A 27,984-nucleotide genomic window follows, 5' to 3' on the forward strand; every position below is an offset into this window, starting at 1 on the left:
GGAGTTTGTGAAAGATTGGTATTAATAAAAAAATAATTATTAAGGAAATTTTCAAATGGCCCCAAATAGTACAAATGGTAAATTTATGAATCCCCATGCATCCTTACACTCGTTTCAATAATTATCAATATTCTACCACTCTTGTTTCACTCTACTTACTTCCTAATGCCTGATTCTTTAGAGGGTGAAATTACTTTAAAGAAAAAGACTTCATTATAAATATTTGTAAAATATATATCTTTAACAGATAAAGACTTCTTTTCTTTTAATATAACCAAAATTTAATTGTTTCACTTAACAAAATTAGCAATAATTCCTAATGTTTTCTAATACCTGGTCTATGTTCAAATTTCTCCAAATGTTTCAAAATAATTTTTAGAATTACTATGAATCAAGACCCAAAGAAAGTCCAACACTGTATTTGGTTGATATGACTTTTATTAACTGTCCTCTCTCTCCCTTTCTCCCCCATGCCATTCATTTATTTGATGAAAAAAACAACAACACAAAACAAGGTCAATTTACTGTGTAAAAATTTTTCATGTTCCATGTTTGGCTCTATCCTCATGTGTCTGTTTAACTCATTCTTCTATCCCTTATGCTTCTCTGAAACTGAAGGTTCGATCTAGATTCAGGTTGCTAGGAACTTACTTATAGAAGACACAATGTCTGGCTGTCCTACTTTCAGTGTTAAGATTGATCTATGGTTTCAGGTGCTATCAGTCTGATCCATCTATACTAATAAAAGAGTAACATGCTAATTAGACCAGACGTATTCCGGACGACCGACCATCTGGAAGTCCTTCCTGACAAAGCCTGCAGGGTGAAGCGGCCCTCCAGCAGTCCCCAGCGCCAGCGCCAGCACCTGCGGCTGGCTGCAGCCCAGGAAATGGAGAAGCCGCCCACTCTGCGGTCCCGGGCCGCAGCCAGCCAGAGAAGCCACCCACCCACCCTTGGTCCTGGGGGAGACGGAGAAGCCTCCCGCCTGCAGTCGAGGCGCCAGTGCCTGAGGCTGGCTGTGGCCCAGGAAATGTAGAAGCCGCCCACCCTGAGGTCCCAGGCCGCAGCCAGCTGGAGAAGCTGCCCACCCCACAGGCCGGGCGCCAGTGCCTGCTGCTGTGGCCAGGGCGAAGCCACCTGCCCACCATCCTCTGAAGCTGCAGCCGGCCTGGGTGAAGCCGGCCTGGGTACCTTTGGCTGGCCGGAAGGAGGGAAGCCTGGTCCTGGGTGCCTGTGGCCGGCTGGAGGAGGGAATTCTGGGTCCCGGGTGCAGGGCTGAGGCAGAGGTGGTTAGGGGCGATCAAGCCAGCAGGGGAGCAGTTAGGGGCGACCAGGCTGGCAGGTGAGCAGTTAGGAGCCAGAGGGGTCCCAGATTGGAGAGGGTGCAGGCCGGGCTGAGGGACACCCACCATACCCCACCCCGCCTCCCCGTGCATGAATTTCATACACGGGGCCACTAGTCTATTATAAAATTCCCCATCAACCTTTTATCTAATGGTTTTAGCAACTACCGACAATGTGTATGACAAAGTTTGCCACATGGTAATTTTCTAATTCTTCCACTTCCTCTAAGGATAGGATTTTTTTACTTTTATAATTCTAGACTCTAGGTCTATGATTCCAAAATTAGGATGGCACAGCCTTCAGGTGCCAATTGTGGAAGCTCTGGGGTGTTTTTGCTTGTCATAGTGTCTGCAGAGTCCTCGTGGCATTAACAGACAGAGGCCAGATGCTGCCTGCTCTACAATTCACAGAATCCTACATAACAAAGAATGCAATGCATCCCACACAACTTTTGAAAGTTGTTAGACATTAAAGGAGATGTAAAGCCTACATAAATTATCTGAGTCCAAGACTATTTTACATATGAACACAAAATATTTTTCATACTGGTCTAATACAAAATTTTCCAGGAATATAACTGATGTAATTAAGAAACACTGTCCATCCATTATTTTGTTTGCCATTCTCCTATGGGCTGTTCACCATTTCAGAAAAGTCATGTTAGCAATAGCAACACAGTTTATATACTCAGTTGCTGACACGACTCATCTGTATGCGCCAGCTTTTGTTGCTGTCAAATTCAAGATAATTCCACATACAACAGCAAATATCTGACTATGTTTTCCAGTGAAATCTTGCTCAGGCATCTAAACAATGAAATACACATTATCTTATTATTAACCAGAGGCCCGGTGCAGGGGAGTAGGAGAGGGGTGGGGAGGGGTCCCTCAGCCCAGCCTGCACCCTCTTGCAATCCAGGACCGCTGGCTCCTAACTGCTCACCTGCCTGCCTGCCTGATCGCCCCTAACCACTCTGCCTGCCTGCCTCATCACCCCTAACCACTCTGCCAGCCTGCTTGATCGCCCCTAACCACTCTGCCTGCCTACCTGATCACCCCTAACTGCTCGCCTGCCTGCCTGCCTGATTGCCCCTAACCACTCTGCCTGATTGCCCCTAACCACTCTGCCTGATTGCCCCTAACTGCTTGCCTGCCTGCCTGATCGCCCCTAACCGCCTCTGCCTTGGCCCCTGGTGCCGTGGCTTCATCCAGAAGGACATTCGGAATGTTGTTCGGCTATCCGGTCTAATTAGCATATTACATTTTTATTATTATAGATTATTCTCTTTTTATTTCTCATTTATATTATAGTTAGAATTTTATACCAATTCTATTTGAAACTGAACATTTGGTAAGTAACAATATCTATGAATTCCACTTTGAGAGAGTAAAGGAGATTTCACAGAATATTTATTTTGAAATGGGCAGTGCGTCCAAAATAACTAAATTATTATCTACTTAAGGTCTAAAAATCTCCTCCAATTTGACTGCTGCCCAGGCCTTATTCTGAAATCTTGCCACCATATTCTGGTTACATCACAGCCAGAGTATTGTGCTGGGTATGAGGATACCTGGACCCCAGCCCTGGCTCTGCCTCTTTACTAGTGGCTCATGACCTTACAAAGGTCATCTTACCTCTGTTCCTGTCTGTAAAATAAGAATGTTAGACCAGATAAGCTGTTACAGCCTCTCAACCATTTTTTATTGTTCTTTACTCTCCCACAGGACCCAGTATTTCTGAAGATTGCCAAAGAGACTGCCAATTATTACTTACTACAATAATTAAATCAATTTCCCATAAAAATCTAATCAAAAGTATATTAATTGCCAAAGAGAATAAAATAACAATGATAGTTAGCACTTAATGAGTGTGTATTATGGCCTCAAAGTGAACCTTCCTCCACCCTGCCAATCCTACTATTACTACTACATTGTGGATTCCAAATTGGAAAGTGCGTCTCAGCCAGAGACTAGTCTCCCTGGTCCTCCTCTCTGCCCTTGGAGCAGAAGTCTCCCAGCCCTGAAGGCTGCTATGCTCATCTGCAAAGGTCTTGGGCATGATTCGTTCACACACCATGCTGTTTTGGAAAAGTTCTGAAGTTGTCAAAGGGGTCAGGGGACTCCAATAAACTGAAATAGGCAAGATACTGGGACTACATCCTCTATGGGACAGTACTTCTGCATCTTTGCACTTTCCCAAAAAGCCTGTCCAGGGCCCTGCACACACCAAGAGCTCTGGCATCAATAACTGAAGCACCTTGGCAGCGACGTAGGAGTATGCACACAAGCCCCATGGGCACTGACCCTTGGGCTGACTCAGAGGCTCTTTGTGGACTCCATAAAGGGGCAGGCAGCCTTAAGATGCTGGGTAGTTAGGTGACTAGTGGCAGCGCAAGAACTCACTGCTCTACTTATGTCTTCTATCTCCATACACTAGGACTCTGACAAATCTGTTGAAGACACATAGGGGCCAGTGAGGAGGTCATGGCTGGAATCCTTCTACAGAAGCATGGCTGCCCACTGGGGGCTCTATACTCACCAGGAAGGAGGCCGGCTAATGTGTGGGTGCTGTGGGTGAATCCGGAGTGGGTCCACCTCCCTGGCAGTGGCAGGCGGAAACTCCCGATGGGGACTGCTTACACTAGCCTTGTCCCAAGGCTCGTGGAGAGGTGTGATGATTTCAGATGCAATACGAGACCGAAGTTCCTCACTGTTCCTGTAGGTCCTATAGGAGGTAGATGAGGTGTTAACTGCTCGTTGCTGCTTGGCAACCCTTAATACAGTATTTTGGTGGCTGCGACGGCCTTGACAGCTCTTGAAAGTACGCTTAGACTGTTTGCAAGGGTGGGAATGGGCCGCCCAGCGGGCCTGGGCGAGGGGGGCAACAGCCCGAGGTTGTCTACGAGATTTGCGCCTAAGCCTCTTAGGCATCTGAGTTGTCCCTCCTCATTTACCACCCCATTAGAAAGAGGTGAGAGTGTAGGGGCACAGGTCCTGGACTGGCTACTCCTCTGTACCCACCCCATCCCATCCCACCCTCAATTATGTGTTCATCATGTGTCATGGGAAGGATCATGGAAGGCAAAGGCTCTGAGGGGAGGATAAACTTGGTTCCTGGTCCAAGTAGGCAGGGCTCTGGGGGCTCAAGGTCTAGTTCTGTCACTAACTCAGAGGCCCTTGGAAGGTTCCTCTGGGCCTCCCTTCTCTGCCAGTGAGAGAGAAGCAATGTGAGCTATAGATGAGGTATTGAGGCAGAGTTGGGTAACAGGTGTTTTAAAATGAGCCATATCCTAGGTCAAAAAGCAAACCTCACAAATGTTAAAAACTGAAATAATATGTTTTCTGACCATATGGAATAATATTAAACATCAACACAGAAAGGAAGTCTCTAGATACATGGAAATTAAGCAACATTAGTCTAGATAATCCATGGATCAAAGATGAAGTCTTGAAAAAATACAAAGTATTGAATAAAAATAAAACATATTAAAATATGTGTGATATAGCTAAAGCAGTATTGAGAGGAAATGTCATAGCATTAAATGCTTACATTGGAAAAAGTGGGGGAAAACATCATAATAAATCTCAGAGGGAAGGTGGGGGTGGGGGGTTAGGAGGAGAGATTAAGGAAAATTCTGACTTAAGAACCTAGAAAAAGAAGATCAAATTAAACCCAAAGCAAGCAGTACGAAATAATAAAGAACAGAAATCAATAAAACAGGAAAGTAGTAGAGAAATTTAATTAAAAAGCTAGTTCTTAAAAAAAATGAATACAATTGATAAACCTATTGCAAGATCAGCAAACATAAAAAGAGAAGACACAAATCACCCGTATCAAGAAAGAAATGATATTTTACAACAGCTCTGTTGCTAATGAAAGAATAATAAGAGACTACTAAGAATAACTTAATTCAACAACTTAGACCAATTCTTTAAAACCACAAACTGTAACAACTCAGACAAAATGAAATAGATAATTTGAATATAGTAACTAAATCCATACTTAAGCACCCCCAAAAAGAAATCTCCAGGTCCAGATTATTTCAATGGATAATTCTACCAAACATTTAAAGAATTAATATTTTTTAAAAAGAACATCAATTTATAGTCACTCCCAGAAAAATACAAGAGGAGGAAACATTTCCCAACTCATTTTATGAGGCCAGTAATACCCTGACATCAAAACCAGACAATGAGTACAAAAAAAGAAAACTACTGACCAGTATTTCCTATGAACTTGGATGCAAAAAATGCTCAAAATATTAACAAATTGAATTAAAAATATATAAAAAGAAATATACACCACAGGATTTAGTGTAGGTATGCAAGACTGGTTCAATATTACCATATCGATAAGTTAAGAAAAATCAAATAATTATGTCAATTGATACAAAAAAAAAATATGACAAAAGACAGTATAGTAAATCTATTCATGAGAAAAACTCTCAACAAACTAGGAACAGAGGAGAACTTCCTCAATTTGATAAAGAGCATCTACAAAAAAAGCCCATAGCTAGCAATATATTTAGTAATGAAAGTCTGAATACTTTAGGAGCAAGGCAAGCATATCCTCTCCCACCACTCTTATTTAGCATAATACTGGAAGTTCTAGCTTCTTCAATTTTGCAACTTAGAAATTCACACATGAAACCTACATGTGCATGTTGACCAATGTCACCCCAGTAAAATTTAATTAAAAAAGCACATTCAAACCTGAAAAAAAAATTAAGCAAGAAAAAGCACACAGATTAGAAAACAAGAAATAAAACTGCCCCTATTTGCAGATGACATGATAGTCTACCTTGAAATTCTAAAGGAATCTATAAACTCCAACACTGTGAGCTCACCAAATATTTAATATACAAGACAGCATATAAGAGCAATACACAAAAATAAACAGTATTTCTCTATACAAACAATGAACATTTGAAAATCAAAATTAAGAAAGAGCTCCATTTATGATCACCTCTATTCCTGCCCCCCAATAACAAAAACATGTTCAGATTCTATGTTTAAAATTACAAAATGATCATGAAAGTAACCTAATTAAGACCTAAGTAATTGGAGCCATACTATGTTCATAGTAAAAGTGTCAAGTTTCCCCATCATAGGTTTAACGATCAATAGGTTTAATGCAACTTCTATCAAAATTCCAGCAGGTTTTTTTTATAGACACAAACTTATTCTAAAGTTTATACAGAAAGGCACAGACCCTAGAATAGCTAAAACTATCTTGACAAAGAAGTGAATGGAGGAATCATTCTACTCAATATTGAAGTTTACTATCTATCTACAATAATCAGTATTGCGTGATAGGGGCAGAGGGATAGACACAAAGATCAATGAAAAAACAAAACAAAACAGAGAACCCAGAAATAGACCCACACAAGTACAGACTACTGATTTTCGACAAAGTTGCAAAAGCAATCCTATCTAATAAAAGAGAAACATGGTAATTAGCGTACAACCACTACCCTTCGCATTGGCTAATCAGGGCGATATGCAAATTAACTGCCAGCCAAGATGGCGGCCGGCAGCCAGGCAGCTTGAAACTAACATGAGGCTTCCTTGCTTCAGTGACGGAGGAAACCAACGTTCCCTGCCTGCCTTGCCGGCCTCTGAGTCTGCAGTTTGAAACATTGTAACAAATACAGAAGCTAAACAAAACCCCAGAAACCTGCTTTCAGTGAGCCGGGATCTCAGAGCTGGAGTTATATATTGTTTCAATTATAGAACCCAAACAAACCAGATACCTGCTTTCAGCAGCAGAGGCCTCAGAGCTGGAGCCAGAGCTAAAGCTGGCCCAGAATAAAAAAAAAGAAAAAAAGGAGCAGTTGGGAGCTTCAGCCCTCAGCCCCTCACCCAGACTGGCCAGGCACCCCAGTGGGGACCCCCACCCTGAAGGGTGTGTGACCAGCTGCAAAAAGCCATCATCCCCTCACCCAGGCTGGCCAGGCACCCCAGTGGGGACCCCCACCCTGATCCAGGACACCCTTCAGGGCAAACCAGCCGGCCCCACCCATGCACCAGGCCTCTATCCTATATAGTAAAAGGGTAATATGCCTCCCAGCACCGGGATCAGCGTGACAGGGGGCAGCGCCCAAACCCCCTGATCGCCCTGCGGCTCTGTGTGTGACAGGGGGCGGGGCCACAACCTCCCTATCCGCCCTGCTCTGTTCGTGACAGGGGAAGGCACCCCAACCTCCTGATCAGCCCTGCTCTGTGCCTGATACGGGGGAGCTCCCCAAACCCCTGATCGCCCTGCGGCTCTGTGTGTAACAGGGTAGAGCCATAACCTCCCCATCGGCCCTGCCCTGAGTGTGAGAGTGGCGGCGCCCCAACCCTCTGATCGGCCCTGCTCTGTGGGTGATAGAGGGCGGCGCCCCAACCCCCGCCCCCCCCCATGGGCCCTGCTCTGTGTGTGATGGGGTAGAACCATAACCACCCCATTGGCCCTGCCCTGAGTGTGACAGTGGCGGCACCCCAACCCCCTGATCCGCCCTGCTCTGTGTGTGACCGGGGGCGGTGCCCCAACTCCCCTATCGGCCCTACTCTGTGAGTGACGGGGGAGCTCCTCAACCCCCTGATGGGCCCTGCTCTGTGCGTGACGGGGGGAGCTCCCCAACCCCCTGATGGGCCCTGCCCTGTGCGTGACAGGGGGGAGCTCCCCAACCCCCCTGATGGGCCCTGCTCTGTGTGTGACAGGGGGGAGCTCCCCAACACCCTGATTGGCCCTGCTCTGTGCGTGACAGGGTAAGGAGCCCCAACCCCCCTGATGAGCCATGCTCTGTGTGTGACGGGGGCAGAGCCCCAACCCCCGGATTGGCCCTGCTCTGTGCGTGACAGGGGGTGGCGCCGCAACCTCCCCATCGACCGTGCCTTGAGTGTGACAGGGGGCGGTGCCCCAACCCCCCAATGGGCCCTACCCTGAGCGTGACTGAGGGTGGCATCGCAACCTCCCGATCCGCCCTGCTCTGTGCATGACAGAGGGCGGCGCCCCTACTCCCCAATCGGCCCTGCTCTGAGCCCGACCAGGGGCTGCACCTAGGGATTGGGCCTGCCCTCTGCCACCAGAGAGCAGGCCTAAGCCAGCAGGTCGTTATCTCCCGAGGGGTCCCAGACTGCGAGAGGGCACAGGCCAGGCTGAGGGATCCCCTTCCCCCTAAGTGCACAAATTTTTGTGCACCGGGCCTCTAGTCCTATATAATAAAACCCTAATATGCAAATTGACTGAACGTGGGAATGACTGCTCGCTATGATGTGCACTGACCACCAGGGGGCAGATGCTCAATGCAGGAGGTGCCCCTTGGTAGTCAGTGCACTCCCACAGGGGGAGCACCACTCAGCCAGAAGCCGGGCTCACGGCTGGTGAGAGCAGCGGTGGTGGCGGGAACCTCTCCTGCCTCTGCTGCAGGTGGGCAGTAAGGAACGAGAGGTCCTGGACTGCGAGAGCCCCAGACTGCGAGGGGGATGTTTGACTGCCAGCTTAGGCCAGATCCCCGGGGGAATCAGGCGTAAGCCAGCAGGCGGACATCCCCTGAGGGGTCCCGGACTGCCATAGGGTGCAGGCTGGGCTGAGAGACACCCCCCGCCCCCCATGACTGAGTCTCGTGTACTGGGCCTGTAGTTCAATATAAGAGCAAATGGTATTGAAGCAATGATATCCACAGGCAAGAAACCTCACATCTTACACAAAAGTTAACTTAAGCCTTGGCTGGATGCTCAATTGGTTGGAGTGTCATCCCGTACACCTAAAGGTTGTATGTTTGAATCCCAGTCAGGGCACATACCCAGGTTGCAAGTTCGATCCCCAGTCAGGGCGCATCCAGGAAACAACTGATATTTCTCTCTCTCTCTCTCTCTCTCTCTCTCTCTCTCTCTCTCTTTCTCCCTCCCTCCCTCCCTCCCTCCCTCCCTCACTCTTTCCTCCCCTCCCTCTCTCCCTCCCTTTCCCCTCTAAAATTCAATAAAAACTTATCCTCAGGTGAGAATTAAATTTTTTAAAAATTAATCTATAATAATAAAAGCATAATATGCTAATTAGACCAAACAGCTGAACGACCTTCCAGATGTCCTTCCGTAGTGGCGGGGGCTGAGGCAGAGGTGGTTAGGGGCAATCAGGCAGGCAAAGTGATTAGGAGCCAGTGGTCCTGGATTGCGAAAGGGTGCAGGCCGGGCTGAGGGACAACCCCCTCCCATGCACGAATCTTGTGCACCGGGCCTCTAGTTTAAAATAAATCACAAACTTAAATGTAAGACAAAACTAAAATGTTTAGAGAAAATATTTGGGAATCTAGGGCTAGACAAAGAATTATTACACTTAACACACTAAAAGCAAAAATGATAAAATAGATATTTTCAAAATTCAAAACTTATGTTTTTTGCAAAAGTCCCTGTAAAGAGAAGGAAAAAACATACTACAGAATAAAGTAATTATAAACCCCTATCTAACAAAGACCTTGCATCTGAAATATATACTTGTATAAGGAACTCTCAAAATTACAACAGTAAAAAAAAAAAATTAGAAAACGGGCAAAAGACATTTTGCCATAGAAGATGTACAGATGGTAAATACACACATGAAAAGATGCTCAACATCATTAGTCATTAGGAAAATGCAAGTTAAAACCATAATGAGATATCACTACATATCTACCAGAATAACTAAAATGAAAAATAGTGATAACAACAAATGTTGGTGAAGATACAGAGACCACTCATAGACTGATGATGGAAGTGCAAAATGTTATATGTACTCTGGAAAATTGTTTGGCAATTTCTTAAAAAACTAAACATGCAATTACCATTGTACTCTTGGGCATTTACTGCAGAGAAATAAAAAATCTGTCCACACAAAAGCCTGTACATGAGTGTTCATAGCACCTTTATTTGTAATAGCAAAAAGCTGGAAATAAAACTCAGATATCCTTCAATGAATGATTAAACAAACTGGGTATATCCATACCACAAACACTACTCAACAACACAAAGAAACAAACTATTGGTGCATGCAACAACTCGGATGGATGAGAAGTCAACCCCAAAAGCTTACATATTGTATGATTCCACTTATATATTTTTGAAATGAGATAATTTTACAAATGAAGAATAAGTAATGGTTGCCAGAAGGAAGAGTAACTGTGGCTATAAAAGACATCAGGAGCCCTAGCTGGTTTGGCTCACTGGATGGAGCATTGGCCTGGGGACTGAAAGGTCCCAGTTTGATTCTGGTCAAGGGCATGTACCTTGGTTGCAGGCACATCCCCAGTAGGGGGTGTGTAGGAGGCAGCTCATCGATGTTTCTCTCTGATCGATGTTTCTCTCTGATCGATGTTTCTAACTCTCTATCCCTCTCACTTCCTCTCTGTAAAAAGTCAATAAAATATATATTTTTTAAAAAAGGCATCAGGAGGGATCCTGTGGTGGCTTTGTATCACTGTATCCAAGTCAAATTCTGGTCATAATGTCTAGTATAGTTTGTACAATGTTATCATTAAGGTAAAAAGTATAAAGGACACAAATGGTCTCTCTGTATTAAAAGTTTAATTAAAAACACATTTGTTGTATAACCATAAAATAAATGGAGGTTAGACTAGATCAGTGGTTTCAGGTCTTTAGCAAAGCATAGAAGGGGGAGCCCAGGGAGGGCAAGAGAAAAGCAAGTGGATGGGGCACTTGGCATAGGGGACCTCCATTTCCTGCTCTGCTCCCCTTTCCACTAGAGCACCTCTGCTTTAACCAGTTTAATATCAATCCTGAAGAACACTGTGCTTGAAGGAGTTCATGGTTAGAAAGTGGTAATACCTGCAATGGCCTGAAAGTGCTAAGGGCCTGTGCGGTCCATACATCCCTACAAAGAATAGGTTTCTACTTAGAACACAGAACTCTGGGGACTTTACTGCTTCGCTGACCAAGTTGGTTGGGAGGGATAAAGGAATCTAACTCCTCTTTCCAATCAGATGAACGATGTGTGGTGCACGTAAGAAGACCTCTGATATCCCCATGTAAAATGTTCACATGTAGAACTCAGGTCTGATTCAGAAACTACCAAGAGAAGTTCTCACAATTTCCAAGTCTCAGTAAAACTGCCACTTTGGTAGTAGCAAAAGAGCTTGTCATCCTGTCTAACATAGAAAGGGCATGGCAAAAAACACATAGCAGGTTTATACTCCTTGGCAAACCGCAATTTGCTCACAAAGGGGCACAAATAACTAACTAAAACAGACAAGACATGCCATAGTGACCTCACAGGGCCACATGGGGATAAGGGACTAGAAGCAGGCAGCTCAGTGCTACGCCCAGTAAGGCAGAGGGAGGGTGGGCCTTATGATTAGGAGGCAGATCCCATTTCCTAGCTCTCAAAGCCTCTGTTTCCATGGAGATGATTCCTAGTGATCAGATTTCCCCCCTTCGCTATTTACTAAGAGCTTGGGCCCAGCACTAAGCACTCTGCGCTGACATCTCATTCAATTCATTCTCAGAACAACAACTGAAATAGTACTATTGTATCCCTCATTTCACAGTAATCAAAAAAACAAAACACCCACACACATAAGACCTAGCAACAAATGTACTTTAAAAAATAAATAAACATTATTACTATTTCTTTCTCAGTATTGCTGAGGCAAGGAAACGTCCTAATGTGCATGAACAGTTTAATACAGGCCTGGATTCTTACCACAAGTTTTGTCAATTTCTCTCCCAGAGGAATGCCAGAATGAAGAAGTCTAGTGAGACCACACTCCAAATGTCCTTCCCTTATATCTTGTTAAGCGGTTTAGTGGGGTCATGGTGTGGGCAGCTCTCCAAAGGCCAGGCCTGGCCTCACTTCACTCCTTGATTCCTTTGTCTACTATAGTGATGTTCAACCTTTTTCATCTCATGGCACACAAATTACTAAAATTCTGCAGCACACCAAAAAATATTATTTTTTTTTGCTGAACTGACAAAAAAAAAGGTATAGTTTTGATTCATTTACAAATGGTTATTGTGTTGACGGCTGTCATTTTTTTTTAACCCTCACCCGAGGATATGCTTTTATGATTTGAGAGGGGGAGAGGGAGGGAGAGAGAAAGAAACACCGAATGGTTGCCTCCCATGTGTGCCCCAACTGGGTATTGAAATCACAACCTAGGCATGTGCCCTGACCAGGAATCGAACCCGCGACCCTTTGGAGCAGGGAATGATGCTCCAACTAACTGAGCCACACCAGGATGTTGCTCATTTTTTTATTTGACAATCTAAGGGAAAAGAGGTCAGTGTGCCTGACTAAACAGTCAATTACTGCATGTTTTAAAAATTCTTGTGGCACACTGGTTGAAAATTGCTGGTCTACATGCAAAATAGACCCAGGACTTGCTCTCAAGGAGATCACATGCTAACAGTGGAAACCAACTCTAAAAAGTTAATCGTAAAATACCAACTTATTACATTTTTAAAAGGTTGTTTCAAAACACCAAATGTGGGGTGGGGCAGGGAAGGCTTCTCCGAGGAGCAGACATTTAAATGGAAACTGAAAGAACAGGAGTTGGCTATGGAGGTTGCTGGGGGCGAGCATGCTAGGCAGAGGGAAGAACTCTGAAGAGGGAGGAGAAGCATGGCACCATGGCTAAGACAGGGGCAACACAGGATGAGGTTGGAAGGCGTAGGCACGAGGCTTTAGGCCTCAGCAAGGATTTTGTTCTTTATCCTCAGAGAAATGAAAATTCACTGAAGGGTTTTAGTCTTTTTCCCCCAATTAAAAAATACTTAAAACTGTATCAATACAACATTTTAAGTGTACAGTTCAGTAGTGTTTAAGTACATTCACATTACTGTGTAACCCACCAACAACAACCATGTTCAGTACTCTTTTCATCTTGCAACACTGAAACTCTACCCATTAAACAGTAGCTCCCTGTTCTGTCCTCTCCCAGCCCCTGGCAATGATTATATCACTTCCTGTGTCTATGAATCTGACTGCTCTAGGTACCTGATATAAGTGGAATCATACAATATTGCTTGCTTATGATTGGCTTATTCCCTTAGCCTAATGTCCTCAAGGTTCATGCTGAAACCCTCCTTCCTTTTTAAAAATGAATAATATTCCAGTGTATGTATATACCACATTGTGTTTACCCATTCACCTGTCCTAGGTACTGATAGGTACTTATGTTGCTTCCACCTTTTGACTACTGTGAATAATGCTTCTCTGAACATGGGTGTACAAATATATCTGTAAGATGCTGCTTTCAACTCTACCAAGTGTAGGCCCAGAAGTGGAACTACTGGATCATGCAGTAGTTTAATCATTTGAGGAACCACTTTCTATAGTGACTGCATCATTTTACATTTTCACCAATAGTGTACAAAGGTTCCAATTTCTCCCCATTATCACTAATACTTATTTCCTGATTTAAGAAAAATAGTAGCCATTCTAATGCGTGGAGGATTTCACTGAAGGATTTCAAGCAAGGGTTTTTAACCATGATTTAATCTATGTTTTAAAAATGCTGGTCTGACTGCTGTGTGGTAAATCGACGGGAAGGTGGTAAGCAGGAATGGAAGTTGGGCTCTCCTCACATAGTGGTTGTATGGAAGAGGGGAGCATACAAAGAGGGGTAGCCAGAATGATGGAGGTGGGTGGTGTGGAAGTCTGAGCGGTGTACTGAAGATTTAAACTGGTTATTGCTGATAAGATACAACTAAATGCAACAGGGTTTCTAGGCAGTTCTGATGACTGCCGATTTATAGTGATGCCAGGCTTCCTCCAAAACCCCAAGAGGTCAATGAAAATGGGGAAAAAGTCCCTAAATGGAATAAAGTGGAAGTAAATGGGACAAACTGTATAGTAAACAGATCATTTCATTATACTGGAAAGACAAGCATTAACTTAAGTACCTTTTGAACACAATACTCTTGACTTTATACATCCTCAGTGGATACCCACAAAGGACAAAAGACCTGGGAAGAAATCATATTTGAAACTTTACTTAGTAGATTTGTTCTTGGTGGGTTCTGATGTAGCCGTTCAGAAACCATTTGTGTATATTTTAGGATCAAACAAATACAAACAAGTAAATATATTGGTGGTGCTGGGCACCAGAGTTCTCACCACAGAAGGAGATAGATACAAGGATGGAATAAGAGAATAAGAATCCCATGGACTTAGATAAAAAGTAGAGGTATTAGCTTGAAATTTAAGACAAACAAACTTTAAGGAAAAAGCTGCCTACCTCTCTTCTCTGAGAAGACCTGGAAGCAATGACATCCTTAGTCTTAATGAACATACTCAGGGTGAAGATTTTGCTTTTCAAATAATATTCCCTATGAACAGAAATCATGGTTCCTCAGAAAAATGGCTAATTTCAAGGCAGGGGCAAGGAACGTGCAAGATGAGACTAGAACTCTTATCGTGCCAGAAAGTGTGAAAACACTCAAAGAAGGATGAGGACATGTCAAAAGGACAAAGGAAGCAGCTTGAAGAGGTTCCTGCTGTCATCTCTGGAACAACTTGAGCAAAGAATGACAGAAATGGACTATAACTCTGGAAAAAAAAAAAAAAAAGAACCCGTAAGTCTGCACTGATATTTTAAAAGTTAAAAATAAAGGGGACAAGAAGAATAGAAATTTTTTTTAAAAAATTGCTAACTAATAAATGTAGAAAGAATAATAAAAAATAACTATTTTATAATTATCACAATAATAATAGATTCAGGCAAGAATCTTTGATAGATGCTAAAACCACTGGGTGAAAGACCAGTGGGAAGCAGATTATTTAGTCTGCTAGCATAATCCCACAGATCACTTATTAAACACAAGCAAAAACAAATGCCTCTATTGCAAAGAAAACTGGAAAATAGTATCCTAACCAAGCGATCAACTGAACAAAATCAACTGAGACAGACGTCATGACATGCCTGATGGGAAACACTGAGAACACAGCCTCACCCACGTACAGCAGGTCCTCGGGTTACATCGCAGATCCGTTCCTACGGCGCGACATAGCGCGATTTTCGCCACAAGTCGGAACCCACCTACATAAGCACCCACGTCACTCACATGGAGCACATACACACCAGTAATGAAGTCAAACAGTAAAAAAATTTAAAAGATAACAATTCCTGACCTCTACCTGTGGTAAATAAATAATAAAAAACATAAAGCACCTATGTACATACGTCAAAATGACGAACTTTTTTTTTAATAAATAAGTGGGAGATGGCGACGTAACCACGAAACGACGTACGTTGAGTCCAACATAACCCGAGGACTGTCTGTAGTGTCCTTGTGGAAAATGTTCAACCTACATCACATGATGAGGAAACAATCTGATCAATCCAATCCTGAGGAAGAAATCTGAACATTCTACACAACAACTGACCTCAAGTCTTCAAAAATACCAATGCCACACACAAAAAGTCTAAGAAACTGCCTAGGTTAAAGGTAATTAAAGAGACATGAAAATAAATGCAATGTGTGATCTTGTTTGGACAAGAAAAAACCCTCAAACCCAAAACCAAAAGACTAGCTAGCTTAAAGGGACACTGCTGCGCTGAATGCAGAAATGTGACCGTGAGCTGTGCAGTAAATGACACTAATGTATCAATGTTACAGCTCCTGAGTGTGATGACCTGTATTAAGGTTACAGGAGCATGCCCTTTTAAGGAGATAAATGCTAAAATATTTAGGAGTTAAGATCCATAAAGTCTGGAAATAATTCTCAGATGGTTCAAGAACAAAAAAGCATCTAAAAATTAAGCAAATAGGGCAAAATGTTAAAAACATTTGGTGAATCTAGCTGATGGGTATATGAGTGTTCACTGTAATATTTCTGCAACCATCTTTTCTGTAGGGTTGTAAATTTAAAAATAAGAAATTAAGAGAATGAGAAGACAAGACTAGGAAAAAATATTTGCAAAACACATACTATATGATAAAGGACTGTTATCCAAAATATATAAAGAATTAAAACCCAACAATAAGAAAACAATTAAAAATGGGCTGAAGACCAGAAGAGCCTCACCAAAGAATATATACATATGGTAAATAAGCATATGAAAAGATAGTTAACATCATATGTTATTAGGTAACTGCACATTAAGACAAATAATGAGATACCATTACACATCTATTAAAATGGCCAAAATCTGAACTGCTAACACCAACAAATGCTGACGAGGATGTGAGACAATAGGAATTCTCATTTATTGCTGCTGGGAATGCAAAATGGTACAGTCACTTTGGAAGAGAGATGGCAGTTTCTTATAAACCTAAACATACTCCAAAGAAAGCCCACTACGTGGGAAAACATATTTGCCAATGTCATATCTGATAAGGGCCTAATCTCCAAAATTTATAGGGAACTCATACAACTTAACAAAAGGAAGATAAACAATCCAATCAAAAAATGGGCAAAGGATCTAAACAGACATCTTTCAAAAGAGGACATTCAGAAAGCCAAGAGACATATGAAAACATGCTCAAAGTCACTAATCATCCGAGAGATGCAAATCAAAACAACAATGAGGTACCATCTCACACCTGTCAGACTGGCTATCATCAACAAATCAACAAACGATAAGTGCTGGAGAGGATGTGGAGAAAAAGGAACACTTATGCACTGCTGGTGGGAATGCAGACTGGTGCAGCCACTATGGAAGACAGTATGGAGTTTCCTCAAAAAACTGAAAATGGAACTCCCATTTGACTCTGTGATCCCACTTCTAGGAATATATCCCAAGAAACCAGAAACACCAATCAGAAAGGATATATGCACCCCTATGTTCATAGCAGCACAATTCACCATAGCTAAGATCTGGAAACAGCCTAAGTGCCCATCAGTAGATGAATGGATTAGAAAACTGTGGTACATCTACACAATGGAATACTATGCTGCTGTAAAAAAGAAGGAACTCTTACCATTTGCAATGGCATGGATGGAACTGGAGAGCATTATGCTAAGTGAAATAAGCCAGTCAATGAAGGAAAAATACCACATGATCTCACTCATTCATGGATAATAAAGACCATTATAAACTTATGAACAATAATAGATACAGAGGCAGAGCTGCCTCAAACAGACTGTCAAACTGCAGCGGGAAGGCCAGGGAGGGTTGGGGGGCAGGAGGGAGGGGGGTAAGAGATCAACCGAAGAACTTGTATGCATGCATATAAGCATAACCAATGGACATAAGACACTGGGGGGTAGGGGAGGCCAGGGGATTGTCAAGGGCGGAGGGAAAAAAAAGGACACATATGTAATACCCTTTGTAATACTTTAAGTAATAAAATAATAAAAAAAATAAAAAGAAAAAAAAATAAACCTAAACATACTCCAACACCACCAAGGGTGAACTCTGGAAGTAAACTATGGAACTTGGGTGATAATGTGGATCAGTACAGGTTCATCCATTTAAAAAAATGCACCATCTAGTGAGGAATGCAGATAGTGAAGGAGGCTGTGCGTGTTGCGGGGTGGGGGGGGTGAGGGGTGTGGGTGAGGGGGGAGGAGGGGACAGGAAGTACATGGGAAGTCTGAACTGCTCTAAAAATAGTCTATTAAATAAATAAGTTGGGCCCTGGACGGTGTCCTCAGTAGTTAGAGTGTCTTCCCATGCACTGAACGGTCATAGGTTCTATTCCCTACCTGGTTAGGCAAATATCCAGGTTGTGGGTTCGATCCCCGGATGGGGCACATGCATGAGGCAAACAATTGGTGCTTCTCTCTCACATCAATGTTTCTCTTTCTCTCTCTCTCTCCCCCCCTCCCCCCCCTAGAATCAATGAAAAAGCATATCCTTCAGTGAGGATTAAAAAAAAAATGTTGGGGGTGGAATGGAGACCTGATTAGGGACACTTTTTCTCAGGAGCCTACTCTAAATGACTCCCTTGGCCCAGCCCCATCTCTACTCCACAGCCACTATAGCACTTGTGGATTCTTGATTGCATAATTTTATTTCACGTAACATTTCCCATGAGTCTTCTTTTCAAATAAATTAAAAATAGGAAAAGAGAACTGAGAAGTGACTGTGCCCAGGAGTGAAAGATCCTTCTGTTAACCTTCCTTAATTTTCTGGATCTCTCCACGCCATTCCTTATATCTGGCCACTGGCTCTCTCTCTCTCTCTCTCTCTCTCTCTCTCTCTCTTCCTCCCCTCCTCCACCCCCCAGGAAAAGCTATCACTTAGAAGTACCTGTGGAAGTCAAGCAGGTTTTCTGAATCGATATAATCATCCAAGTTGAGGGTCAAATCTGACACTTGCTGTGAGCCATATTCCTAGGGAAAAAAAAGAGAGACGGACTATTTCTGGGCGAAAGAAACATGTATGTGCACAAAGAGACATAGATAAGGACTGTTTATAATACAAGAAATACCCTTCTAATGATTGGGGACTTCTCTGATTTAGGAATATCATTTTTTTGAGGCAGAGCCCAGAAAACCTACTTCCTAGGCTCTTTTGCAGCCTGGGCACAGGCATATAACTGAGGAGCCAAAAAGATGCACAACTTCGACATGGAGGTGGGCAACATGGGGAAGCAGGCTGAGCAAGAGACAGACATCTTACTAAGGAGGGGCTCCAGCATCAGTGGCTCAGGAGAAGCAGCACCAGGCCAGGCAGTACTGGCCAGTCCCTACCACCCTTGTGGTGGCCACAGCAGGGGTTTCAGTGGCATGGTTTGGGTCACTACCCTGGAGCCCAGATGTGAACCTGTTTTCTAGCCCTTCCAATAATTCAAGGAAACTATCCCAATTCTTCCACAAACCCAATCTGTAAACTAACCTGAAGGGATTTTGTTGTTTGAAACTAAGAACCTTGTCTGATACAAGATCTAAGTGTTCATCAAAAGGATAAATAAATTATGGTATTATGGAATATGGCATAATAAATTAATGAATAATTATAGCTACTAGTATATGCATTCCTATGTAAAGACCTCCAAAATATACTTTTCCATGAACACACACAATCAGAACAAAAAGAAAATCACTGCCTTCATGGTGCTCACTGTCCAGTGATAGAATACAAACATTAACCCAAAGCATGAATAAGTACATAAAGTACACATTGTGGTACCAGGCAGGAAAATGAAAGGATCAAGTAGAGAAGTACACTTTAGATTTTTCTGGCAGGTGAGAGTAGGTAGTCAGGACTGAGCTTTCTGAGGAAGTGAACTAAGAGAGAGCGTAGGCCTGGCTAAAGAAAGGGTGAAGAGTGTGTATGCCTGTGAGGCCCTCACAGGGGGAAGAGCTTCCCAGCACAGGAAACAAGAGAGGTAAAGGCTTCAAGGCAGCAAGAAGAGAAGCTTAGCTAAAGAACTAAAATATCCCCCAGGGCAGGGATCCTCAAACTACGGCTGGCGGGCCACATGCAAATACAAATATTGTATTTCTTCCCGTTTTGTTTTTTTACTTCAAAATAAGATATGTGCAGTGTGCATAGGAATTTGTTCATAGTTTTTTTTTAAACTATAGTCCAGCCCTCCAATTGTCTGAGGGACAGTGAACTGGCCCCTATTTAAAAAGTTTGAGGACCCCTGCCCCAGGGGCTATGGTTTTTCCTCCCAGATTGTCACCGAATGGACTTATCTTAATTTACTTAACCATTCCCCTGTGATGGAAAGCCCTCCTCACCACCACCCCCACCCTCGCCAATACCAGTGGTGAAAATCTTTGAGCACAAAGCTTTCTATCTTTAGGGTTCTTGCCTCAGGATAAAGATCCAGAAGTAGGATCAATGGGTAAAGGCTTCACAAATATTTAGGGTTCTTCATCCATACAGTTAAATGGGTTTCACATCTACTCTCATCACCAGATCCCTCCTTGTCTCAGACACTCACCAGCACATTGATGATCATGCTCTTCTCCACAGTGACAGCCTTCATAAGGAGCTTTCTGGACCCCTCCTTCGACTCATACCGGAGGACGTACAGGTCTTTATTGTTGTTCCATCCGACAGGCAGCAGTTCTGATTTCTTATCACTGGGAACTGGCTGAGAAGACACCAGGGTTGAGAGGAGGAAGGTTACAACCTCAGAACACAGCTATGAAGGATTTATAATCTAATCACATTGCTTGCTTCACAGATGAGGGCATAGGGTCAGGAGCTCTGGGACTCAGGTCTCTGGACTCACGCTCCTGCTCCTCTCTCGTCTCTGACTGCCTTTGTCACACAGCACTGGAACCTGTCAAGAATCTGCCTTGCTTCAATAATCTCCTCGCCATCCCTCTGCCAAGAATAAGGCCAATCATTTCAAGGAAATCTGTGAAATTCTAAGGTAGTGTTTTTAAAAGTCTGGAACGTGGGCCATCTACAATAGGATCACTAAAGTGTTGACTAAAATACAGATTCTAATGTACCCCCCTCCAGATTACTGTAGTGGCTTAACAAAAATTATGAACAATTTCATACACATACGAAATATAGCATATGTACAAGATAAAAAAGAACTATAAAATGGACACCTATGTATCTGCCACCAGATTAAGAGATAGAATATCACCAATACTGCTAATGCCTTGAGTAGTGTACCCCCAATGAAGCTCTCCTCCTCCCCCTCATGGGTTATTACTACTCCGTATTTCTAAAAACTTCTTTGCTTTTCCTTATAGTTGTATTACTATGCACACAACCCTAAAAATAAAATTTTCAAATGTTTTTGAATTTTATATAGATTGTATCAATTTATCACTTGCCTTTTTCATTCAATGGTTTTTTGAGATTCATCCATGTCAATGCATTTCATTATAGTTGATTCACTATACAGCATTCCATTGCTCTCAGTTCACAGCTATATAGCATACCATTGTATGAATATCATACAAGTTACACTTTCACTTGTTGGTAGGTATTTGGAGTGTGTACAGTTTATCTGTTTAGCTATTATAAAGACTGCTATAAACATTCCTGTACACATCTCCTACTACACATGTGGATAAATTTCCATACAGTATGTCTGGGGGAAGGACTTTTAATTTATAAGATAAAGTGTAATTGTACCCCAAAGAGATACTGATTTATAATCCCATCAGCATAAGAGTTCCTGTTGTTCCGTGTGGTCAGCAACGTCGCTATTGTCCAATTTAAATATTTTTGCCAACCTGGTGGGTGAAAAATGCATCACTGAGAGTTGTGATGTCTTCCTTCCTTTTTTTTTTTTTTTTTTTTTTATCAACCCTAGGACTTTCCTTTTATACACTAGAGTTTGAAAAACAGTTCTCAAACTATTTCTGTAGTAAGAACTAATATAGTGACTTCCAGGTGGGGAAAGATTTCTTAAACAAAACTGACAAAAGAAAAAAAGTGCTGCCTTTGAGACTATTCATAATTTAAAGCTTCTCTTCAACAACAGACACTACAAATAGGCAGCCACAGGTTAGGATGAGGTATCTGCCATGGCTACAAATGAAAAGAATTAATAATTAGCACATAAAGGGAATGCTTGGAAATGAATAAAAGTTGTGAACCCACTTGAAAAACTAGCAAAAGATATGAATAAGCAAAAGATAAGAGCAGCTAACAGTGTATAAATGATTGTTTAATAGCACTTAGAGAAGCACTGGTTAAAATAATGAGATACCAGGTTACACTTCAGATTGGTTATTATCCATATTTCTACTTTTTGTCAGGTGTTTGTGTGGGTGTGGGGAGAATAGGACCCCCCAGACACTGCTTTCTGGTAGCCACTTTTACAACCACTTTGGAGGGCAATCTGGTAGTATTCAGTGCAATGAGGCGAGCTGACACGCCATGACCTCCACTCCTGGAAGAAAACCTGTGCACAGAGGCACAGAGGACATGACAAATAATTTTCATCACCAAAGTGGAGGGGAAATAAGACATCTCCACATAGAGGAGCATGATATAGCAGTGAGAAGGAACAAACTAGATCTAAAAATCTATACTAATAATCTATACTCGTGGTCGGCAAACTGCGGCTCGTGAGCCACATGCGGCTCTTTGGCCCCTTGAGTGTGGCTTTTCCTAAGCCTTAGGAGTGCCCTAATTAGGTTAATAACAATGTACCTACCTATATACTTTAAGTTTAAAAAATTTGGCTCCCAAAAGAAATTTCAATCGTCGTACTGTTGATATTTGGCTCTGTTGACTAAGGAGTTTGCTGACCACTGATCTATACTAATAAAAGGGTAATATGCAAATTGTTAGGATGCCCTCATGCAACAACCGAACAGCAGGCTGTGTGGGGCGACTAGGCCAGCATGGGGGGCAGTGAGGGGTGACCAAATGACCGAACAGCAGGCTGTGTGGGGCAATCAGGCCGGCAGAGGTGGGCAGTGAGGGGCGACCAGGCTGGTAGCGGGGGTCAGTTAGGGCAATCAGGCCAGCGGGGGGTGGGGCAGTTTAGGGGCGACCAGGCTGGAAGGGAGACAGAGAGGGGCGACCAGGCTGGCAGTGGGGGCAGTTAGGGGCAATCAGGACAGCAGGCAGAGGTGGTTAGGGGTGATCAGGCCAGCAAGGGGGGCAGTTTGTGGCGATTAGGCAGGCAGGCAGGCAGAGGCCGTTAGGGGCAAACAGGCAGGCAGGGAGGTGAGTGGTTAGGAGCCAGCGGTCCCGAATTGTGAGAGGGATGTCTGACTGCCAGTTTAGGCCTGATCCCTGGGATTGGGCCTAAACTGGCAGTCGGACATCCCCTGAGGGGGTCCCAGATTGGAGAGGCCCCCCACCCCATGCACTAATTTCATGCACCAGGCCTCCAGTGTGTGTGTGTGTGTGTGTGTGTGTGTGTGTGTGTGTGTGTATGACAAAAAAGGTTAAGAAAAAATGAGATTTATAGCTGGGTGACATTTATGCACACATTTTAAAAATGCACATAAAATATTTTTTTTCATGGATGCATATTTATACAGCTGAATATGGAGAAAGTGGACTGGGAAGATCTGTATTCATGAGAACATAGTCTGAGAGAGTGGGACCAAAGATGAAGAACAGGGCAAAAGACAAAGGTCCAGCAACCCCAAGGGCAGCGGGAAGCCAAGAGTGGAGAATTGGGGGCCTCTCTGATCACCCCTGAAATTCAGGAATCCAATGGGGGGAGAAGTTCCAAATAAAAGTCAAGATGTTGCAACTGGCATGGTTTAAAACCTGGATGGCTGACAAGGAAACTCACAGGCTTGAAGCAGAGAAATGAGGGTAAAAGAAACCAAAAGTGAAACTAATCAAATCACTCTGCTAAGTGAGTAAGAGAAACTCTCCCTTCATCCCAACTGCTAAGTTTCCTGTAACATGGTTAGCATTGTGGATTTACGGTTTATTTTGGAAGCCAAGAATTTGATAAAAATCTGTCTTTGTTCTGTTAAGGGCCTCTGAATATATGTCCTCCATCTATAGCAGTGATGGTGAACCTATGACACGCGTGTCAGAGGTGACATGCGAACTCATTTTTTTGGTTGATTTTTCTTTGTTAAATGGCATTTAAATATATAAAATAAATATCAAAAATATAAGTCTTTGTTTTACTATGGTTGCAAATATTAAAAAATTTCTATATGTGACATGGCACCAGAGTTAAGTTAGGGTTTTTCAAAATGCTGACACGCCGAGCTCAAAAGGTTCCCATCACTGATCTATAGCAACCCATCAGAATTTTTTCTTAGAATATAGGTAACTCAGTCTGTTCACTGTCCCATAACCTCTGGCTTCCAGAATAAGAGAATCCTGGGGCCAAGTGAGGTGATGCCTCTCACTGCAGTGGAACCGATGTTCCTCAGCCCACGGGCTGCCTCGATATGGGGAAAACAGGTGGGACAGAGAGGGACTGGCCCCAGTGATATCAGTCCAAATACAGAGGGCATTCACTGCCCTCTAGGCCCTGACAGCAAATATCAGGTCTCCCAGAAAGCTACAACTGGAAAGTAGCCAAAGTGCAATTGTGTAGTTTACTTCCCTTGGAGGAAAATCTAAGAAAGGGCTGACAGGGCCTGAGAATTGCCCAAAGTCACGGTAAGTCAGGGACAGAGCTGGATTTGGTAGTCAGAGCTTCTGGTTGCCCTGGCTATGGCTGGAGAAGATTTTTCCCCCGCCAGAACCACCAGGGTGACTTCAAGAAAGGAAATGCAGTTGTCCCCTTAGGCAAACTGCTGGGGCTGGATGCCTTCTTTAATGGTCTTGAGTTCATCCCAGTGCCTCTGGGCTAAAATGTGCCCAAAGAAACTCAAATTGATCATTCTGGGCATTTTCTCTCTTTCACCATACTACAACACAAAACAATATTTCTAACTAAATCTATGACCATCTCTATCCCTTGCCACCTAAGCCACTTGACAACAGCTGTAAAGCTCTTATGAGGCATGGCACTGACTTCAAGAAAGAAATACAAATTCAAATATTGGCTTTTTATTGAAGCCAGTGAATGCATTGTTCTCCTAATCAAGTATTATGTACACAATTCCCCAGTACCAAAGGAGACAAAACCAAATAGAGGAGACAATTTAGCTTCTCATTTAATTGCCAATATATTATATAATCAAGCACATACACACTTTTGGGACCTTCCTCTCTCTTTTATCACCCAAGAAGGGTGGGGAGCAGGAGGTGGCTAGATAGGCAACACACACACACATCCTCTGAGTTTGGCAGACACTACTGGTCTCTGCTGAGTCTCCGGTCCCAGGCCAGAAAATTAAACTCCTCTTAAATAAATTACTAGGAAAGATGCCTCAACTCTGAAGAAGTAGACTCAGCAGAAGTGAGAGGAGGACACATGCAACCTGAGCTCCAATGACAGTTAAAAAAGAGGGGCCAAGAACAGCAGAAATATACTCAAACGTGCAATACACACACCCACCCCCTCCCAGAGCACGCACACTTTAGCACTGGGCAGTCATGTGAACAGTGGGCAGTGCCTTCCGAAACCCTCATTCCCACTCTCCCCGGCCTCCCCGATGATGTGTGGAGCTGAAACATTTTCTGTATGAACTCAGCACATAGCACTATGAATAGAGTGGAACTAGATGGACCTTCGGGAATTAAGGATCTTTTATTTACTTTCTAAAACCAGTATTAAAATGAGATCATATTCTTTCTGATCATTTCACCTGAAAATTTTGGGGTCCAGAGTATATGGCAAAGGGGATGGTGCTGGCTGGAAGGAGGCAATGACCTAAGCTGTCGAAGTGAATCAGAGTTGCTGACAGGATGCGAGAGGTAGAAGTGGTAGAAGCAGATCTGCAGTGTTGACATGTCTTTTTAGCGCGGGGAGAAGAAAAGGGAGTCCCACAGGCCCTCTGTAACAAAAACCTGCTCCTGGGGAGAGAGGTTCTGACAGTGCATTAGAGAAGCAGTAGCTAGCTGGCAGGAGATAAGGAGAGTAGGGCAGGCATGTTAGATCTGAAAGACAAGCAAAGAGGTGGGGGGAGCTCCAAGGTCATGACCAAGTCTAACTCCCCTCTCCCATCCCACTGTTCCTTGTGCTATCCCACACATCAGCTTTCTGGGAGAAGTTTCCAGGAAAGACTGAAATGAAATGATTAGGGCAAGTGAAAGTGTTAAAGATGAGAAAGCTGGAGTGGGGCAGGTGAGGAGATGCTGGGGAGACTATACACTGAACGGGGAAACGGGACTCTTGCGAGTGGGGACTGTCTCCACCTTGTCCCAAGGTCTGAAGTGCAGGGTAAACAGGCCACAAAGGCGTTTGGGAGGGAGAAATGGCTCGTGTGTGTGTGTGTGTGTGTGTGTGTGTGTGTGTGTGTGAGAGAGAGAGAGAGAGAGAGAGAGAGAGAGAGAGAGAGAGAGAGATTGGCCCTTCTTTTCCGTTGTATCACCAGTCCTAGAGTCCACACGAGGGATGAAGTATGTGTGAACCTAGAGGTGGGAATAAAGGAAGCTAAGTGTGTATTGGGGGGCCGTGAGAAACTTGAGATCTGGTGGTAGAGTGGGGGCGGAGGGGGGGGGAGGCCCAGAAACCCATGACAGTTCTTGTGCTTCTGCTCCCTGTCCTGGGAGTAAAGTGTGAGAGGAGGGTGGTGGTCCTGGCCACTAGTTCTAAGAGACAGCAGATGGGGCGGCCAGGGATGTGAGGAAGGATCTGGCCCCACGTGCTCAGGGCGGATAAACCATCTTCGAGGAAGGATTCCCGAAGCTCTGGGCAGAGAGGAAAGGTTCAAGACTCTGGATGTACATCTGGGAAATAAAAAGGATTAGCGAGCTCGAGAACTGAAGCAGTGAGAAGTGAGCGCAGGGCCAAACATCGCACTGTTGGATGCAAGAGGGGAGGGGCCCTGCTCCCAGAGCTGGCGTAGGTTCTGCTGGGAGAGGAGCGGAACCGGAACCAGGGAGCGGTCTTGGAGTTCTGAGTGTGTGTACCTGGGAAGCCCGGCAGCGAAGGTGTTCTCTCTGGTAGAGCAGAAGGAAAATAAAGGGGCAAGGAGGGGGCCAGGCCCAGGTCTCACAGGAAGCTGATGTGCCGGAGGAGAGTCACAGGGGAGGGGCAGGCGACGCGAGTTAACCACCAGGGGCTCTGTGGGGATCACGGCCCGGAGGCAGAGGGGAGGGTGGGAGAGCAGGAGGGGCTGGTCCTGTAGGGACAGCTGTGGGGAGGAACCCTTCCCTGGCCCGCGCGCGCGTGTGTACGTGTGTGCGGTGCTGGTTTTCCAGAGCCTGAGCTGGGGACGACAGCAGCGAGTGGTCTGCAAAGGATGGAGGGTGTGAGCTCTCTGGGCCCTGGCTGAGGCGTGAAGAAAGGGCCCTTGACAAGGGCTGAGTAGGTCCACGCTCACCCCGACACCTGTGCTTGGATCCCGCCATCCGGTGGGGACCCCGGTACAGTATGAGGGCAGCCTCCCCGCCCCGACTGTGTGGGAAGGAACTTAGCGGACACTCCAGGTGGGTGAGGCGTGCGCCGGGGAGCTACCCCCGTCTCGGTGCCAGGCCCACACAGTCTTGGCCTCGGAGACTGGCAGGCTGTGCTGAAAGCAAGTTTCTGACCGTGGGTTTTCCACACACTGTGTTGTGAGGTGCTCTGAGCTGAGCTGGGGCAGCAGAGCCCCTCCCCAGCCGCAGTCAGTACCAATGGTGCCGTGAAACCGAGACCTGGGAGAGGGGAAGGTCAGAGCCCTGCACCAGGCCTTCGGTCCTATGGGTTTGGGCCGAGAGCACCTCCGCCCCTCCGCCCTAGCTCCAAGCCGCTCCGAGGCGTACCTGCTCGCCGGCACCCACGCTGTAGTAGCCGCGCGTCACCAACTCCCAGTGCAGGAAGCAGACCAGCGCGTCCTGCGCACAGGTGATCGCCGGCGCCGCCGACGCGAACAGAACCTCCAAGCCCGCCATGCGTGCCCCCGGCTTCTGCGGGCAGAGGAAGGGAGTGAGGAAGTGCGGTGAGCCGATCGGCCCTCCGGGAACTGATGACTCCGCACCGACAATTCACTCGCACCGGCTGCTTCCACCCACAGCCAAAATGGAGACGCCCTCGGGTAAGGGGGCGCGGCTGCCGGAAGTAGCTCTAAAGCGCGGCGCAGCCGCGCGAGCGCGTCCGGGCTGGAAACATGAGCGCAACACATAAAGGTTCCGCCAGGCAGTGCGCGGGCGGGGCGGGTGGGGTCCCCAGCTGGAATCCCGACCTTCCCAGGTTGCTAGCAGGACCGCTGCAGGTAGGGTGTTGCGTCCTGGAGGAGAGGCCCCCTTACTCTAAGCCACAGACTTCCCAT

General features: G+C 44.7%; 1 protein-coding gene across 2 annotated transcripts in view; it reads right to left on the reverse strand.

Annotated features, from left to right (window-relative positions):
• Window positions 1-27,755, reverse strand: part of PSMF1 (proteasome inhibitor subunit 1) — a 44,498-nt gene extending 16,743 nt beyond the window's left edge. For both annotated transcript variants that reach the window (XM_081096849.1, XM_081096848.1), the window contains exons 1-4: window positions 27,479-27,755; window positions 20,163-20,315; window positions 18,518-18,600; window positions 3,883-4,068 (exon numbers count right to left, since the gene is read on the reverse strand). In XM_081096849.1, the coding sequence (XP_080952975.1) occupies window positions 3,883-4,068; window positions 18,518-18,600; window positions 20,163-20,315; window positions 27,479-27,607 (551 nt within the window). In that variant the 5' untranslated portion in view covers window positions 27,608-27,755. The remainder of the gene's footprint in view (window positions 1-3,882; window positions 4,069-18,517; window positions 18,601-20,162; window positions 20,316-27,478) is intronic.
• Window positions 27,756-27,984: the final 229 nt, after the last annotated feature.

The sequence above is a fragment of the Myotis nattereri genome (genome assembly GCF_964212035.1).
Source record: "Myotis nattereri genome assembly, chromosome: 8".
Classification (NCBI taxonomy): domain Eukaryota; kingdom Metazoa; phylum Chordata; class Mammalia; order Chiroptera; family Vespertilionidae; genus Myotis; species Myotis nattereri.